Below are 20380 nucleotides of genomic sequence, written 5' to 3'. Positions count from 1 at the left end.
AACGCAAAATAATTTTATTTAAAAAAGCGGATAAAGTGTCAGTAGAAGCCTTCCTAAGAGACAGTCTCCATTCCTTCCGAACTGACTATGCAAATGTAGACGAGATGTGGCTTAAATTCAAAGATATAGTAGCAACAGCAATTGAGAGATTCATACCTCATAAATTGGTAAGAGATGGAACTGATCCCCCATGGTACACAAAACAGGTCCGAACGCTGTTGCAGAGGCAACGGATAAAGCATGCGAAGTTCAGAAGAACGCGAAATCCCGAAGATTGGCTAAAATTCACAGACGCGCGAAATTTGGCACCGACTTCAATGCGAGATGCCTTTAATAGGTTCCACCACGAAACATTGTCTCGAAATTTGGTAGAAAATCCGAAGAAATTCTGGTCGTATGTAAAGTACACAAGCGGCAAGACGCAGTCAATACCTTCGCTGCGCAGTGCCGATGGTACTGTTACCGACGACTGTGCCGCAAAAGCGGAGTTATTGAACGCAGTTTTCAGAAATTCCTTCACCAGGGAAGACGAATGGAATATTCCAGAATTTGAAACACGAACAGCTGCTAGAATGAGTTTCTTAGAAGTAGATACCTTAGGGGTTGCGAAACAACTCAAATCGCTTGATACGGGCAAGTCTTCAGGTCCAGATTGTATACCGATTACGTTCCTTTCAGATTACGCTGATACAATAGCTCCCTACTTAGCAGTCATATACAACCGCTTGCTCACCGATAGATCTGTACCTACTGATTGGAAAATTGCGCAGGTTGCACCAGTGTTTAAGAAGGGTAGTAGGAGTAATCCATCGAACTACAGACCTATATCACTGACGTCGGTTTGCAGTAGGGTTTTGGAGCATATACTGTATTCAAACATTATGAATCATCTCCAAGGGAACGATCTATTGATACGTAATCAGCATGGTTTCAGAAAACATCGTTCTTGTGCAACGCAGCTAGCTCTTTATTCGCACGAAGTAATGGTCGCGATCGACAGGGGATCACAAGTTGATTCCGTATTTCTAGATTTCCGTAAACTTTTGACACCGTTCCTCATAAGCGACTTCTAATCAAGCTGCGGGCCAGTGGGGTATCGTCTCAGTTGTGCGACTGGATTCGTGATTTCTGTCAGGAACGTCGCAGTTCGTAGTAATAGACGGCAAATCATCGAGTAAAACTGAAGTGCTGTCAGGTGTTCCCCAGGGAGGCGTCCTGGGACCTCTTCTGTTCCTGATCTATATAAATGACCAGGGTGACAATCTGAGCTGTTCTCTTAGGTTGTTCGCAGATGATGCTGTAATTTACCGTCTAGTAAGATGATCCGAAGACCAGTATGAGTTGCAAAGCGATTTAGAAAAGATTGCTGTATAGTGGGCCAGGTGGCAGTTGACGCTAAATAACGAAAAGTGTGAGGTGATCCACACGAGTTCCAAAAGAAATCCGTTGGAATTCGATTACTCGATAAATAGTACAATTCTCAAGGCTGTCAATTCAACTAAGTACCTGGGTGTTAAAATTACGAACAACTTCAGTTGGAAAGACCACATAGATAATATTGTGGGGAAGGCGAGCCAAAGGTTGTGTTTCATTGGCAGGACACTTAGAAGATGCAACAAGTCCAATAAAGAGACAGCTTACACTAAACTCGTTCGTCCTCTGTTAGAATACTGCTGCGCGGTGTGGGATACTTACCAGGGTTGATTGACGGAGGACATAGAAAGGGTGCAAAAAAGGGCAGCTCGTTTTGTATTATCACGTAATAGGGGAGAGAGTGTGGCAGAGTCACCAACTTTCTCTTCTGAATGCGAAAATATTTTTTTGAGCCCAACCTACATAGGTAGGAATTATCAAAATAAAATAAGAGGAATCAAAGCTCGAACAGGAAGGTTTAGGTGTTCGTTTTTCCCGCGCGCTGTTCGGGAGTGGAATGGTAGAGAGATAGTATGATTGTGGTTCGATGAACCCTCTGCCAAGCACTTAAATGTGAATTGCAGAGTAATCATGTAGATGTAGATGTAGATGCTCATAGCCATTTGAACCATTATAAGTACGTACATTCAAATATCCTTATTAAATTTTAGCATTTGTGTTTAAAGAACCAGTAAAAGTGTGAATCGACTCAAAATTAAAAGCGTATATTATGAACAGAGCCAATGGTACTATTGAACCGATGTTAATTATGTGTACCGAAAAAATTTCCGTCACAGTTGCTTAAGGAATGAATCTCAACGCTTCTACATTTTGTAGCTCTATTGTAGGGCGAATGTAGTCATTGAATACTAGTGCTACATAGAATCACGTGAATTGGAGAAATGTTCAATTACTAAGTAAAAAAATGAGACTAAAATGAGAGTTGCGGTCGATTTTACAGGATGTGTGCTCTTGAACTTGAGTTTACCTGTACTTGCTTGTGTGCAGGTGTACCCCGGGGAACAGGATCTGCGGCTATCGTACAGGGAGTTGTCGAGGCGCGCGGCCTGCGTGGCCGAGGAGCTGCGCATGCGCGGCGTGGGCCCCGGGGACGTGGTGGCGCTCGGCTGCCGCGTCGTGTCGCAGTTTCCGCCGCTCCTCATAAGGCACCCTCCTAAGAAACGCCGTGCCGGCGCCCTTCAACCCAGACCTCGACGTGGGTACGTCTTCGCTCTCGTTACTGACAACAGCATTGCCTAAGTGGAAAGTACGGCCAGAGTTCTACTCTGGCGACTCAGCCGGTTAAACGGCTGGTCGACAGGTGGCACTCTCATATGATATTCGATTTATTGGTATCGATTGACAAGCGTGTCTTACTATAGCAGCATACCGTATTTTATCGCATAAGCTTCCCCCTTCCCTACGAGTTCTCATCATTAAAAGATTATTATATTGCCCATTATTCCCTCTCCTGGTTCGTTTCTGCTGGAGCGGCCTTCAAATGTCTTGACAATGGACAACAGTGGATGCAGTGGTACGTGGCATTAAACATTTCCATTGTCACAACAGACCATAAATTTGAAAAGTGAACTTACAGACACATTTCTAGGTCAGTTTGTTGCAATTCATCATAATGTCGAAATATCAAACTACACGGCAAAATTTATCTTACGCTGATACAAATAAAGGAAGACATTTTAATTCAATACGGTATGGCAGAGAAAAAGACAAATTCATGGCTGGACGACAAGCTACAAATTTTTCCGTGAACCTGAAATGGGGAAATATCTCGAAACTGATAATGGTGTAATTGCTAATGTCAATGAACTTCGGAATGGTGGTTGTGCTGTCTCTTATGAAATGATTGCGAACAAAGTCTGCGAGATAGCTGTCACGCTCAACATTGACATAAAGCATTTTAAAGCAAGCATTGGTTGGGTGGTTCGTTTTATGAGACGACAAAATCTGTCTACGGAGGAGAACATCTTTGTGCCTTCACCTCGAGAATGCACGAAATAATAGAGTTCCATCGTTACGTAATATGTACAAGTGCGACAGCAATATGACTATTTGCTCTCCCAGGTTGGAAAGGCTGACTAGACACCAGTGTTTTCTGATATGCCGCATAACACTCCCGTTGTTCTAACTGGCTCAAAAAGTGTCTTGTGAAGCCGGCTCGAGCGAAGAAACTAAGAATACGAGGATGTGCGAGTCGATAATTCGTGTAAGAAAGAATTAGTGTCGATATTGTTAAGAGTTTAAAAAAGAAACTGGAATTTATTGTGCCACTGACGGTTCCGAGCACGACATGTTGTGGAATAGGAGGCACGTGAGCATAAAAGTTGGATTTTTCACTTCCAGCTTAAAAACCTTGACCATATAAATGTACAATATAGTACTTTACAAGGTGAAAGACAACTAGATAAAAGGCCGGTAAACATAGTATATTTATTATGAGTTTGTAATAAAAGAAAAATGTAGGCGCAACTGTTTCTCGTGCTTGGTTAATTATCAGTCGGAAACTATCAACACACTAAACGTTTATCTAGTCAGAAGGTAAGCATGAAAATAAAAAAGGTGCACTAGAACCGTCCGAAAAATGAGCAAAATCTGTGACCGTTGGTCCCATGCTTTCTTGCCAACTCTTGCTCATCGTGTGTCAGTTGCGTAGCCGTGGTAACGTCAGTGGTGTTACGAAGATGTGATTTTCGCGTTATGCATTATGCGAACAGAACAAATTAGAACTAACGTTTCAAGCGCTCAGTGTAAGTTGCGGGACTGGGGAGCTGTGTGCGAGGAGATGGGCTACCTGTATGGGTTAGGCTTCTTCTTAAACCTCCGCACCATAAAGGGCGTACTGAAAAAAGCCAAAGGAGTGATGGTTAGAGCACAGTTGTGATTAGTTTTGGCAAAACTGTATATATTGCTGACAAGTACCCAGTCTCAGGTAGTTAAAACCGAATAAAAATGATTTTAAAAAATTGTCATCGCTCAGCGTCATATACTGGTATCTGACAAACTCTCCATTTGTGTGCAATAGATGTCTAATGACCTCGCCGTCGACGGACCTTAATTCCTAACTTCTTTTTTCAAAACTGGTTGCTTTGTCAGTGAGGAATGATCCAGATCCTTATTTATGGAAAATACACTCATTTTTCTGACTGTTTTATTATGTCCTGCTAACCAGTAAACAGAGTTACATAAATACAGCCAGTTAAACTGTCATATATAGGGGAGACTGTTGTACCTTGGATATTTTAACAGATTTTCGTTCCTACCCGCCAAGTAATATGGTTCAAATGGCTCTGAGCACTATGGGACTTAACATCTGTGGTCATCAGTCCCCTAGAACGTAGAACTACTTAAACCTAACTAACCTAAGGACAGCACACAACACCCAGTCATCACGAGGCAGAGAAAATCCCTGACCCCGCCCGGAATCGAACACGGGAACCCGGGCGTGGGAAGCGAGAACGCTACCGCACGACCACGAGCTGCGGACACCAAGTAATAGAAGTTTAATATATTTTCTTGTTAAATGATGGTATTCACTGGAATGAATTTTCACTCTGCACCGGAGTGTGCGATCATATGAAGCTTCCTGGTTGATTAAAACGGTTTTAATAAACCAGGAAGTTTTATGGCATTTACTTTTTGCGTGCTGCAGTCGTTTCATGAAATTACGAAAATTACCCCGGAAAAGCAAGGTTTTTCTGAAACGTGAAGAAATATTCCAAAGTACAGCATGGTGTTGTATCTAGAAACAAATATTCTACTGCAATTTAACTGAGTTGCAATCGAGAAAATCTCGTCAATACTCTATTTAATTGTCTTTCTGTTACCTTATTCAATACACACTAACAATGAATAAGGGTCGTCAAATTAAGTAAAAGTATTATCAGAAACTAGTTAAAAGTTAAATACATTTTGAAACTGAAGTGTTAGGAAACCAACACATTTTTCATTTACAAGGCATATAAAACTGTTAAGAGGTTAAAGAAACTCAGATCATTTGCAAATATTAGATATTACTCCGTTGCAAAGTAAAAAAATTGTGAATCGTTAACACGGTATGCAATTAGTTTGAAAATATGTAGAAAATTCCGCAACTGAAGAATTAATATTACGTTCTAAATAGCTTTAATGTATTATACAGCACTTAAACGTGTAATACTCAAAATATTTACAAATGCTGCACAAAGCACGACCTCGTGTCGTTGTCTTCCCCTCTCGCCCCCTAAAAAGTAGAAAATGTCTGAATCTGCTTATGGCAGCCTAACACTTATTGCTTCATTTGAATCAAAACTCGGTCCCTAGATTCAACACGTCGACCAAGAAACATCATGTGTTCCTTGGTACACTATCGTCCATGTACAATACTCTGCCTCACACATGTACGACAATGCCTGAAACCCATAACTGGGAGATAGCAAAACAGTGATCGACAAACTGAAAATAAGTGTATATAATAATCTTACTTCCTTCCGATGGTCACTCTTCTAGCAGCTTTCTTTCACGATACCCCAATTAGACCTTGGAATGGAGAGCTATACAATATAACTGCAACGAATGCAGGGAAGTAGTAAACAGAAACCCACAGGTGCCTTCGCAGCACACCTGCCGAGGTTTTATTTGTAATTTTCGGGCTATTTCCGTTGGATATCTTTGTACGTTACAGGGCAGCGTTTGTTGCTGCTTGAACAACATGATTGACTAAACGAGATCACATATCTATAAAGGATGCCTACTAGCCTGAAGATTAGATGAATGGCAATGGGACTGGGACACTTGAAACATTGCAGAGGGCGTATGCAACATATCCCCAAGCTTTAGTAACAAGCTCAGTACTCGCAACACTGGCCCTACTCGAGGCGTGGTTCAAATACTAATTGGTCATGGCCCACAACCCAAACAATTTCTTGGATGGTATTAGTTTGTCGCAATTACTGTTACTGTTAGGATTTTACCAACCTTTTACGCTGCATTGTTCATTACTAAGCTCAGGAAAGTCGTAGGGTACCTCCTAATATCGCGTCGAACATTCTTTTGACTGGCGTAGAGCAGCAATTCGACGTGGTAGGGACTGAACAAGTCGTTGGAAGTCCCCTGCAGAAATATGGAGCCACGCTGCCTCTACAGCCGCCATTAATTGAGAAGCTGTTACCGGTGCAGAATCTGGTGTACGACCTGATCTCTCTATTACGTCCCATAAATGTTCGATGGGGTTCATCTCGGACGATCTGGTTGGCCAAACCATTCGCTCGATCTGACCAGAATAATCTCCAAACCAATCTCTAACAACTGTGGCCCGATGACATGGCGCACTGTCATCCATAAAAATCCCGCAACTTCAGCATGCTGAGTATAGGGGAACAGCAATTCATTTCTTAGAAACAGCCAGAGTTGCAACTAAAATGAAAGTTTATTTAGTTGGTGACCGGTTTCGGGCTACGCCCACTCTCAAACTAACCAATGTTCGGCAAGTAAAATGGCCGTCCAATCCGTTATTTACCTAGCAAACATTGGTTGGTTCGAGTATGGGCGTTGTGCGAAACTGGTCACCGACCAAATAAACATCTGTTTTAGTTGCAGCTCTATCCGTCTCTTTTTGAATCACAACATAAAAATTCCAACGCAAATGGCTGCAATTGATCTCCAAGTAGCCTAATATAACCATTTCCAGTCAATTATGGGCTCAATTAGATCAGAGGACCCAGTCTATTCCACTTAAAAACAGCCCACACCTTTATGCAGCCATTACCAGCTTGCACGGTGCCTTGTTGACAACCTGGGTTCATGGCTTCATGGGGTCTGCGGTACATTCGAACCTTAACATCAACTATTACCGACTGAAATCAGGACTGATGTGACCAGACCAAGGTTTTCCAGTCGTCTAGGGTCTTACCGATATTGTCAGGAGACCAGGATAGGGGGGAGGGGGGCGATGCCGTGCTTTAAGCAAAGGCACTTGCGTTGGTCGTCTGCTGCCACAGCCTATTAAAGCCAGATTTCGCCGCACTGTCCTAACGGATACGTTTCCGTACGTCTCGTGTTGATACCTGCGGTTATTTCACGCAGTGGTGTTTGCCTGTTAGCACCGACAACACACTACGAAAACGCTGCTGCTCTCGGTCGTGAAGTGAAGGCCGTCGGCCACTGTGTCGTTCGTGATGAGAGATAATGCCTGAAATCTGATATTGTCGGCACACTGTTGACACTTTGGATTTCGGAATAACGATTTTCGAGATGGAATGACCCATCTAGCTCCAACTACGATTCCACGTTTACGGTCTGCAAATTCCTGCCTTGGGTGCATAATTACTTCGGAAACTCTTTCACGTGAATCACTTAAGTACAAATGACAGGTCCGTCATTGCACAGCCCTTTTATAACTTGAGTGCAATACGACCACCTTCTCCACATGTGCATTTCGCTAGTCCATGACTTTTGCCACCTCAGTGTATTGTTTCGTCTCCATAACCATTCTGAATTGTAAAACCTAACCCTTTAAACAATCAGTGGACTTGTTTGTGTCACAATATTTTAGGAGCCGCGTGAGGTTGGCCGAACCTTAGAGTTATAGGCATAACAGCAGGTTTTACCGAAAATCTGAGTGCATATAGAAATACATGCAGGAAATGGCCCTGAGTTTAATGCCCCTTGTGTCGATGAATATTGATCTATGCAAGTGCAATTGTAACGCTATCTGACTTTATTTCATGAATAAGTTATCACAGGAAGAACTCAGAGAACCTGTTAAATACGGAGCAAAGAATGCCTAAATCCACATTAATGATCAAGTTTTCTTACCAAAAGAGCTATTATTTGTACTCTGAAATGTTTAAAAACCTCCATATTACAAGTAATTATGTACAGTAAGGATGCTTGGGTCGTAATTGTAATTTAAACACTTGTCTACAAAATAATTTAAAATGTTTAATAATACACCTCTCGAAAGAATTATGGGAACTTCACTTTGTGTGTCTACCATAATCCATTTAGTAATAACTGAGGAGTGGGTGTGTTACCAAATTATACCTTTTCGCTTCACAAAATAAGCACACAACAAAACATTACACCCTCGTTCATTTACATAACAATAACTTAAATCTCCGACAGGTGTCGAAAGCAAAGTGGAAACAGTCACTCATCGCGTCATCCTGGATGCTTTTCTTTATAATTTGAGAGCTTCACTAAAGTGTGTACACTCTGTGAGCGTTTAACACCACCTATACGTACGTCACATGCTCTGTATGTCTGTGGAGGTCACCCTGTGGCATCCGCTCCTATTCTTCGATGAGAGCCTTTGAGAGTTCTTGGAGAGTCTTTGGTGGAACAGGATGAACACGAACACGTCTGTCAGACACGTCCCACATATACGCAATGGGGTTTAGGCCGGAACCACCGCTGTCCTTTCCGTTATTTCAATGTCGAAATACGCCCACCACATGGGCTCTGGCAAAATCGTGCATGAGAACGAGTTCAGGACGACCACCGTATGCAGCAGCCACCAGATGGTCAAACAGGATATGTTCGGCGTACTGTCTGGGGTGAGGCGACCATCAACGACATCTGTACGGCTGTCCACATTGATGCCCCCTCATACCATCACTGAACCTTGGTGGAATCTGCGCTTTCCTGGACAGCATTCTGCAGGTACCGCTGACCATGGCCTCTCCACAGACTAACACGGCCATCACCTTGCCCCATAGAAAATCTGGCTGCTGTATGGATAATACGTTTCGCCAGTGACGAAGTTGCCAGTAGACATTGGAACAGCAGAGGTGAAGGCGAGCTGCGAGATCTTCTAGTGTCAAGTAATCGAACGGGACGTCTGGGCCATAGGGTCGCTTCTCGTAACCTGTTCCTTACAATCTGATCGGACACAGCGACTCCAGTGCCCTTCTGTGATCGTCTGGCAGTGCTCTGACGATAGCCGTAAGACGGCTGAACGCAGAGATTGACAGATATCGGTGTTCATGTGGGGCCGTAATGTGTCATTGCTCTTGTCCAGCTCGCACTGTGTACTGACGTGTGTCCCTGTTGTGTTTCCACAACCTGTGGATGACAGAGTGAGTGATACTGGCATTTGCTGCAACACGACGGAAAGTCCATCTTTTTTGGATCAAACAGGTTGACAATGAAACTTTCACTGCATTTAGATGTCGTATTTCACGTGCTTGGTTGAAAACATTAGCCACAAATAACAACGGCCAGCTGTGTACCTCATTAGAGAACACTGGGACTCCAGTACTCACTTCCTTCTCAGCGGTCACGTCATACTGTAACGCGTAACACAGCCGATAGATGGCCAATTACTTTAGTTGTGGCATGCATTGAAGCCGAAGGTCCGAAGCTATTCAATAATAGCCCAGCTACCGCCTGGATCCCAACAGGTTTAATTTACAGGACGTTGACACACATGTTCCCCTAAATCTTTTAAGGAGTATAGAAGAAAACTGTGTGGAATAGGACACAGCATCTACTGCTCTGTAGACCTCGCAGAAAATTTCATTCTGTCACCTGTAAGAATCGTACGAAAAATAGTGCTACCACTCTTATGCTGACTAAATAAGTGCAACATGTGGAAAACAATTCTCACTAGATTCTCTTACTGAAGGCAAATGATCTCAGTTGGATAGTCACTGCTGAAAAATATTTAAGTCCATGACCAGGTGACTTTGTGAAAAGAAACGCTGTATAATTATTTACTTTCATTTTAATGATGGGAACCTGTGTGAATGAATATAGGAAGATTTGTTAACACGATTGATTATTGCAACCCAAAGATAAATTCATTTAGATGAAGGTCGTAGTTAAAGTTACATGAACCACGTGGGATCTGTATCATAGCTTGAAACAACTTCGCTCAGGAAAGATTCGTGAAACCAATGAAAATGCAAGTAATCATTAAATGAATCAAGAACAGCTTTACACAGTTCACTGAGGAAACAATTGCCTAGCATTCATAAGACAAATTCTGGCCAATACTAATCGAAACTGGTTGTCCCACAATATCATTCACAATGACTCAGTACAGACGTGAATAGCTTGCATCAATACGGCACACCAAACAACCTCACATCTCTTCATTTGTACACAGGGAAATGCAGGTCGCAATTCTTGATATATATTTTCACATACAAACCCTGGTTGTAATCACCAACCAATCTCTTTCTCACTAGATATATCTGTGAGGAGGCGCGGTTCCTCCTTACAAGCAACATACTATACGACCACAGAACAGGACAGACCGTACTACCAGCACTGGTCTCCTCGAATTCCTATTGGCCGACCAACCGCTCATCTGAAGAAAGGCATTAAGGCAAACCATCACGGCTGATCCAGGATTGACTACAGCAACGATATCGATTAGTGGGCACAGACTGTCGTAGCAAAACTGCTTGCGAGTTAGCAGACGCATAAAACATGAAAAATCGATGTCGACGAATATAACAGGCAGCTTTAAATTTCACCGATAACTGTTATCAATCAAGCTGAAAGTTAGTCCCTTATGACTTTAACTGCATTCCTTCTATTTCAATTGGTTTTATTTGATTATATTTTAAACATTCCATAGCGGTCCTTCACTGCACAGGGTGATAGGGGCTCATGTACAGATGTTGTGATAATTGGTACTCACTTCAATGTGTTAATTGCGTTTTTTCTGCTTCTATCAGTCTTCCCACAAACACATCACATATTTTGTACTTGATGATTTCTGAGTGATCGTAGCAGCGCCATGAAGTGTGAACTGTCAGTATGGACTATCCGTATTGCAGCTAGGTGACTACGCTTCAATACTTTTCCTGATGGACAGGGGAAAATAAACATCATGGGCTTGCTTGTACGATGTGTGCTTGGAGGTACTAACCATACTATTCCTAATAGCTATAATTATGGATCTGTACATGAAGTAAATACTTACGTAATATTGCTCTGCACTTATACCCCCAACACCCTCTGTATTAACAACAGTTTCTATTACCATTCCTTACCACTATGTACGCAACATAAAGTATTGCACGTTATGATTACTGGGCATTTAAGACCTATGTAACAGTTTGCAGACCACAGATCCAAAATTTATGAAAACAGATAAAGTACAAAAGTTGAGGTGTGACAGTACAGCATCAAAGTTTACATTCATTACTGTCTGCCGACGATCAGTTACTTATGGCTCTGAAGAAAAGTGATGCCATGTGTCAAATGAGAAAGTTAATCGATATTTGACTAACAGTCAACATGGATAAAACAGAATATCTTGTTGTTGAAAGAGGAAAAGATGAGGATTTGGATTTTGAGTTTGATACGGTAAGAAATGTGGAAATATTCCAATATCTCGGTCCACTAATCGATAAGACTGTAGTGTGTGACGACGACATAAGCCGTAGCATAAGTCGAGCGAAGGTGCCTACTAGCTCATTAAATGATCTGTTTTGTAGCCGGCACATTTCCGTACGAACAAAGAAAGTGGGGCTCTGCGCTGTGGTTGAAAGCATTCTGATATACGGCTCAGTGTGTCTGACATTGAACGAGAGACAAAGAGGGAAGAATTAATGCTGCAAAAATGAATGTGTTACTACGGAGCAGAAAGCAACCCACTTCGATCGAATAAGGAATAAATATATAAGAATGGAGGTGGATGCCATGCAACCAGTCACAGATAGGACCGATGCTCGATAACTGACAAGGAACCCCTTGAGTGCAAGGCCAATGATACTACGAAGCTGCAATATTGGCTGATAATGGCAACAAGCGGCAGGACTGGAGATACCCCATGGTGAACACGGCATGAGGCTGCGGAGTGTAGCTGAACTGCTTAGCCAACGAGTAACTCACGACAGTGCTGTAGTGCTGGTGGTGCTCATACAAAGGAGAGCAATGGCAACGATAAACAAAGCAATCGTTGTACTATATCTACAACAACACTAGCCATAGTTGACATTTCGTCAGATAGGAACCCAAGGAATTTCGCAGTGTGAGAGAGGAGTGACAGATGAGATAGTAGCGTTTCTGCAAGATGAGGCAGTTGAATGCGTAGTGTAGTATAGGATCGACTGTGCGGACAATGTATATGATGGGTACAATGGTGACGATAAGTGCTTGTCGGACAGCGAGCGACAAATCTCTTTCCAGTGAAACTAAGTAACGGACAATCGTTGTCAAAGGAACGGATACTGAACATAATTATGTGCTCGGAAGATCAGCCGCAGTATAATAAAAAAACAATTTTGAAGCGATTTCGAATAAGTCCTCAGCAATATGATCGTGTAGCGCATAACAAAAGCTACACATACTTAGGGAGGACAAGGCGCTATTGTTACAGAACATGGTGCTTGCATAGATTTCAAGGATGCTGGATGCTATTTGCAGGATTTGCATGATAGTGAGCTACTGTGCTATGCACATCAAAGTGCGCATGACATAGATTATAGTGATTTAAAGGGAAGAAGTGGATGGTTGCATAATTTCAAACAATGCTACGGAATTCGAAGACGTAAGACGACGAAATTTCAAACAAAGTGTCAACTTGACGATGCACAGCAAACTGCGGCATTGGCCCGAACATTTTTAAATGAAATAAACAAACTTATCCCATCGTTCAGTAAGGAATTTGTTTTCAACTCAGACCAATCGGGATTTTAAGAGGAAATACATATTCAAGAAGACCTGGAAATATGAGGTACCAAGAAAGTCGTATCAAGATCAGCTTTCATCAATGCCTTAACGTATTCGTATACATGCCTACTGACAATCTGGATGGTAAATCGGCTGGAAAGTTATTTACTGTGCTGCTAGAAGTTGGAGGTGCTCTCCTCCCGATGTTTCTTTGTCGTGTGAATGATCTTGCAATGGAAGTAGGGAATATTTACGTCACAGGAAGCAACAGTGGGGAAATGGGTGTAAGAGATCTGCAGGTATGGTATGAGCACTGCTTGTGGCTAATTTGTGGTAAAAATAACTTGTTTTGCTTGATTCCTGGTCTGTGTTTAGAGCAAACTATCTCTCCTGAAAAGTGTTTGACATTGCAATTCATACCACCAGCAACCACTGGACAAAGTTAGCCTCTGAATGTTTGTTTTTTCCGTGTCTATAAAACATATTATCGCACTATCTGCAGCTACGACGTAAAGGTTAGCCAGTTTCACGAACATCTGCACTAGAGACTGTTTGGCATTGGGTTGCATGCCATCACATTGCATCGGTTCTCATCACACTGCACGGTTTGTAACTCGGAAGGGGTTCGCCTTCGATCTTGATTGTGCCGACGTATGTGATCACTGTGGCGCTCCATTTTTCATTCGATGTTGATGGCGCCTGTTAATGGTTTGTTTTGAACATTTCTTGAATGTTGACGATGTCCATTCTGTTAAGTGTAATACGTACATCCCAAAGAAGGTTGAGCTCTGCACTTCCCTGACACTCATTTTCTGTTGTCCTCCTGATTGATGTGATGAGCCATTAGCAGTTAATATTTTTGCTGTCATAAATGTTAACAGCAGAGTTTCAAATGAGCCTTACTAAAGATTGAACTTGCGACCTCACCCTCAAGGGTTCCCATGTGATATGTTATGGGGAGGAACAACGATGGTCGCAGTGTTAGCTCAATTGGTGTCCGCCAGAGAGAAGATGCCGAGAGAGGCCGTGGACAACATGGAGAGGAACTGTAGCCAAAGCTGTGGAAATGAGATGTCCATCGGAAGAAGGTTGGCGGGATAGAAATTTATGGCATCTGAGAACAGGCATCTACTCATAAGAGGAAACACCTGCTAAAGTAAAATAAATAAACTGAATTGAATCGAAACATATTAGTTGCATAAGTCAGCAAAACAACGCACACTGTCTAATAAATGAAAAATCGAACAAGTGTGCCCATAAGTGGAATACAATGGCATTGTTGCAGAGGAATTAAAGGTGGTGGTGCAGCAGACCCTGAAGCCTAAGCTGTTGGTGAGCCAGGAGCCGGCGCTGTCGGCAGTCGGGGAGGCGGCTGGGTGCGCCGCGCTGCCGCTGTCCGAGGTGGACAGCTGGCTGCAGCGAGACGCAGACCCGGAGCGGGCGCTGCAGGCGCTGTCCCCGCCAGACGCGGCCGGCTGGCTGGACTCGTGCGCCGCCATCCTCTGCTCCTCCGGCACCACGGGGCCGCCCAAGGGCATCATGCTCTCACACCGGGGGCTGCTCACCTTGACTGTCGCCTTCGGGTGCGTTCATTCTCTCTCCACGTATCCGTCTTCTTTGATAAATCTGTCTTAAAATAGGTATCGAATAGATGCTCTACACTTTTCTCTGTCAAGTGTCTCTTCGTTCATGTGCTCCTAACTTCGTCTATTTTGTATATCATACAGCATTCCACTAAGTCTTCTACTTCCCTCCCTCTCTTTCCTCCAATGCTTCCTTCAATGTCAGTCTCTTCATTGCGGGCAACTTCTTCATACTATCTTTGCTAATCAAAATGTTGTCAGTATGTGGTTGTTATATTGACGAGTTGCACAACAGATTGATCTGACAAGTACACTTTGGCTCCTGCAAGCAGCAGTTTCCACCCCATACTACTACAGAAGTCAGGCAGACGCTCCTAAGGTACCAAAATTGCCTGAAAACTTTCAGCAATAAATATCTTCTGGAGCCGTCTGCTGTAAGGAATAGATACAAAAATATTCTATTTTCTTACGTAACTAGTGGGATACTTGGGTACTGGAGTATTGCTAGTTAGTGTGAGAAAAACATTAAACGAACGGAAAATATTATTTATTGCAAAATCTGAAAAAAATCAAGTGAAACTTTTATGTATAAAATGATACACAAATTTCCGGGGTCTTTTCGGAATAGGAGGTTACCTCTGACGGATAGGAATCCTGTTAATGAAATTTATATACAAAGTGTGGGAAAGCTCTTTTATCTCTTTTCTTTAAGAACGTTATTTACTCGGCAGAATGGCTGAGAGCCGTGCCTACTCAACTTGAATAATTATCCGATTGAATTTTTCTAAGTACGGTCAAGGCTCTCGCGCGAGACTGTAATGGAGTGACGTGCATGAAGCATGTTATTTCTAATGGAGGAAAGGTGGGGCTCGCGTATGCTGTAGCGCATAATACCGTGAGCTGCGATGACTGCTGCCTGCATCGTTCGCTGCTGAAAAATAACAAAACTATCTCTTTCTATCTGGATTGACCTTCGCCAATCGAACTCTCACTACGCCTTGACGAAGTCAAGGACTCCTATCTGCCCCTAGTCTAACTATTGGCGTGGTACGCTGGTCAGATAATCAGTCCACCGCGATGCCACTCAATGTTCGCTCGCAGGCACTAACTAATACTCTGTCTGTGATCACACCGCACACTGTCGGAGGAGGATAATGCACGACCGCATGTTGCAGGTCCTGTATGGGCCTTTCTGGATACAGAAAATGTTCGACTGCTGCCCTGGCCAGCACTTTCTCCAGATCTCTCACCAATTGAAAACGTCTGGTCAATTGTGGCTGAGCAACTGGTTCGTTACAATACGCCAGTCACTACTCTTGATGAACTGTGGTATCGTGTTGAAGCTGTGTGGGCAGCTGTACCTGTACACGCCATCAAAGCTCTGTTTGACTCAATGCCCAGGCGAATCAAAGCCGTTATTACGGCCAGACGTGGTTGTTCTGGGTACTGATTTCTCAGGATCTATGCATCCAGATTGCGTGAAAATGTAATCACATGTCAGTTCTAGTATAATATATTTGTCCAATGAATACCCGTTTATCATCTGCATTTCTTCTTGGTGTAGCAATTTTATTGGCCAGTAGTGTATTACTAATAGACAGACTGAGTAGCGATGGACTGCAAACTATGTCCTGTGCTGGCTAATATATTTTTGGAGGCTGTAAAGAAGAAGCCCTGAAGTCGATATTCTGCAAGCCGTCTTTTTTTTCTATATGTATACATTCATCATCTGTCTACATGAACATCACCTACAAGACTTTCTGCAACACTTAAATTCGCTCCACCAGAACATCAAATTTACGAAGGAGAAAGAAGAAAACCATCAACTTCCGAACCTGGATGTACTCGTCCAGCAGTGTCCAGATGCCACACTAGCGCCTCAGACTGCCATGCCCCTTCACAACGAGGTGTCCTAAGCACACAAGCGCGCAGAGCACCTAAAATCCCAGACCACGACTGTCTAGTAGATGAACTGCAACACGTACAGGCCGTATTCTGTAACGGTTACAGCACCCGCCCAATACGGCGTACCTTAAAATCCAAGAAGCAAGACCAAAGCAAGCTGAAGGCGAAGATAAAAGCGATTGCGATGGCGATCATTCCATACTTGGGAACACATCAAAATCGGAGGAATACTCCGGAACCAGAATGTCAGATGTGCCTCCCGCCTGCCAGCCAAGACGAAAACCTTATTAGGATCAGTCAAGGATGTCCTAGGACTCCGGAAACTGGGAGTCTATCGCATTTCTTACCAGTGCGAAAAAATGTATGTAGGAAGGACAATTTGGACAGTGCAGGAGACACACGCTGGGTTTAAAACGCCACACTAGCAACGTTTGGCCGACCCCTACGTCGACAAGTGAAACATATGGCTGGCATAGCCTTCGGGTACAGCAACATGTACCCAGAAGGGCTATGAAATGTACACCTGACTCGTGCCAAAGGCAATTCGTGACAACTGCCCTTGATTCCAGAAAGGTTAGGAGGTCACATCATTACCCCGAGAATAAAATGAACGTCCCTATGATCCAACGAGGTCAATGAAAACGGCCAATTTCAAGGTACACAAAATGCTTCTCACTCAACGCCCTGTAGTGTGTGAAGCAGTGACTGCATAAAAAAGGGGATATGTCTGATGTCAACAACTACCGCCCAATCTGTCTTCTGACTTCCTTATCCAAAATTCTTGAAAAAGTAATGTATTGTAGAGTAGCTTCACACCTTTGTAAAAATAAAGTTTTAACAAAATGTCAGTTTGGTTACCAGAAGGGTTTTTCAACGGAAAATGATATATATACTTTCACTAATGAAATATTAAATGCTCTGAGTAACCGGAAGTCACCCGTTGGGATTTTTTGTGATATATCAAAGGCTTTTGATTGTGTAAATCATGGAATACTTCTAGATAAGCTCAAGTACTGTGGTATGAAAGGGACAGCGCTCAAATGGTTTAATTCATACCTAACTGGAAGAGTGCAGAAAGTTGAAATAAGCAGTTCACATAATATGCACAAAAAAAAAACTGGTTATTTCTCAAACTGGGGAACAATCAAGAATGGGGTGCTGCAAGGTTCGGTCTTGGGTCCTCTGCTGTTCTTAATATATGTCAATGACTTGCCATTCTATATTCACGGAGATGCAAAGCTGGTACATTTTGCCGATGATACAAGTACAGCTATCACACCCAACAAACAAGAATTAACCCGTGAAATTGTAAACGATGTTTTTCTGAAAATCATTAAGTGGTTCTCTGCAAATGGGCTCTCATTCAACTTTCACAAAACACAGTGTATACAGTTCCACACAGAAAATGGAATGACACCATTAATAAATAAAGACTTCGATCAGAAATCGGTAGCTAAGGTAGAATATTCAAATTTCTAGGTGTATGCATTGATGAGGGGTTGAACTGGAAAAAACACACTGAGGATCTGCTGAAACGTTTGAGTTCAGCTACTTATACTATTAGGGTCATTGCAAATTTTGGTGATATACATCTGAGTAAATTAGCTTACCACGTCTATTTTCATTCTCTGCTTTCGTATGGCATCGTATTCTGGGGTAACTCATCATTGAGTAAAAGAATGTTCATTGCACAAAAGCGTGAAATCGGAATAATTGCTAAAGCTCATCCAAGAACTTCCTGCACACACTTATTTAAAGAGCTAGAGCTCTTCACTGTAGCCTCACAATATATATATATTCACTTATGAAATTTGTTATTAAGAATCCTAACGAATTCAAAACTAATAGCAGTGTACATGGCTACAACACTAAGAGAAAGGATAATCTTCGCTATTCAAGGTTAAATCTAACTTTGGCTCAGAAGGGGGTAAATTATGCTGCCACAAAAGTCTTTGGTCACTTACCTAATAGAATCGAAAGTCTGACAGATAGCCATATAGCATTTAAAAGGAAATTAAAAGAATTTCTTAACAAGTACTAATCTAATATAATCTAATCTAATCCAGATGAGCGAAAATGCTGTGGTGACAACGACCACATCGGAAACTGCTTCCAGTCGCAAATGCATAAGCGTCAGGACGGCTTTTGATCACCATTTGCAGCAAGTGGCCAGTCATTTCCGATGCCAGTTGTAGCGGTCAACCCTCGGATCAGGATTTTCAGTGGGTGTAGAGGCTGACCAGGTGAGGTGGTGGCGCTACAGGTGCAGGAGGCTGGGCGTTGAAGCTGCTGAGAGCGTCAGTTGAAGAGCGCTGTCTGGAAACGTGTTTATTACTCGTGGATTTACAACGTGCGTTGTCTTCTCCGGCGAGGTGAAGGCATGCTGAATCCCACACTCGAGCGCTACAAGGAATGTGTAGCCTATGTAACACCCTGGCGTGGCACAGGTCAAGACCCAACAACGAAGTCGTGCAGGTAGGCTGATCAGAGTCTGCAGGCGCAAGCCTACAGTGACTCACTCACCTAGTACAGCCCACTTCAGTGCTCTCAAAGACGAACATCTGCTTATGTGTGTGTACCATGAGCGAAAATGCTGTGGTGACAACGACTACATCGGAAACTGCTTCCAGTCGCAAAGGCATCAGCGTCAGGACAGTGAAGTTGGAGAAGCCCATAGGTGTCAACAGCCTCGTCAGCTCTGTGGTATCTCAACCATTTCAGTTTTCCTCGCCTTTGTACTTCCCATCCATGATAGGACGCCGTGGAGCGGCTAATTTTGGATGTTACACGTCATTAGTCCGTATTGAAGGGTTCACAGAATGACATTTTTGTTGCTGTCATACTACACCACTACACTCATTGATTGCAGCTCATTATCTGTAGAGTTAGGCGGCCTGGAGATCTGAATGGGAGACTTTTATGTCCGGAATATATTTAAATCTATTTAAACAAGCTGATAAAAATACGCTTGAGGCCATCCTAAGAGACAGTCTTCACTCCTTCCAATCTGAATATGTAAGTGTAGACCATACGTGATTTACACTACTGGCCATTAAAACTGCTACACCAAGAAGAAATGCAGATGATAAACGGGTATTCAGAACTAGAGCTGACATGTGATTACATTTTCACGCAAATCGGGTGCATAGATCCTGAGAAATCAGTACCCAGAACAACCACCTCTGGCCGTAATAACGGCCTTGAGACGCCTGGGGATTGAGTCAAACAGAGCTTGAATGGCTTGCACAGGTACAGCTGCCCATGCAGTTTCAATACGATACCACAGTTCATCAAGAGCAGTGACTGGCGTATTGTGACGAGCCAGTTGCTGGGTCACCATTGACCAGACGTTTTCAGTTGGTGAGAGATCTGGAGAATGTGCTGACCAGGGCAGAAGTCGAACATTTTCCGTATCCAGAAAGGCCCATACAGGACCTGCAACATGCGGTCGTGCATTATCCTGCTGAAATGTAGGGTTTCACAGGGATCGAATGAAGGGTAGAGCCACGGGCCGTAACACATCTGAAATGTAACGTCCACTGTTCAAAGTGCCGTCAATATGACCAAGAGGTGACAGAGACGTGTAACCAATGCCACCCCATACCATCACGCCGGGTGATACGGCAGTATGGCGATGACGAATAAATGCGTTCAATGTGCGTTCACCGCGATGTCGCTAAACACGGATGCGACCATCATGATGCTGGAAACAGAACCTGGATTCATCCAAAAAAATGGCGTTTTGCCATTGGTGCACCCAGGTTCGTCGTTGAGTACACCATCGCAGGCGCTCCTGTCTCTGATGCAGCGTCAAGGGTAACCGCAGCCATGACGTTTTGCCATTCGTGCACCCAGGT

General features: G+C 43.1%; 1 protein-coding gene across 1 annotated transcript in view; it reads left to right on the top strand.

Annotated features, from left to right (window-relative positions):
• LOC124775656 (4-coumarate--CoA ligase-like 1) overlaps positions 1-20380 on the top strand; it is a 103556-nt gene that overhangs the window by 19761 nt on the left and 63415 nt on the right. The window contains exons 2-3 of the mRNA XM_047250484.1: positions 2422-2629; positions 14321-14618. Coding sequence (XP_047106440.1) covers positions 2422-2629; positions 14321-14618 — 506 coding nt within the window. The remainder of the gene's footprint in view (positions 1-2421; positions 2630-14320; positions 14619-20380) is intronic.

The sequence above is a fragment of the Schistocerca piceifrons genome, chromosome 2 (genome assembly GCF_021461385.2).
Source record: "Schistocerca piceifrons isolate TAMUIC-IGC-003096 chromosome 2, iqSchPice1.1, whole genome shotgun sequence".
In the NCBI taxonomy this organism is placed as follows: domain Eukaryota; kingdom Metazoa; phylum Arthropoda; class Insecta; order Orthoptera; family Acrididae; genus Schistocerca; species Schistocerca piceifrons.
Note: the sequence above shows the minus strand (reverse complement) of the source record. Positions and strands in the feature narration are given on the sequence as shown.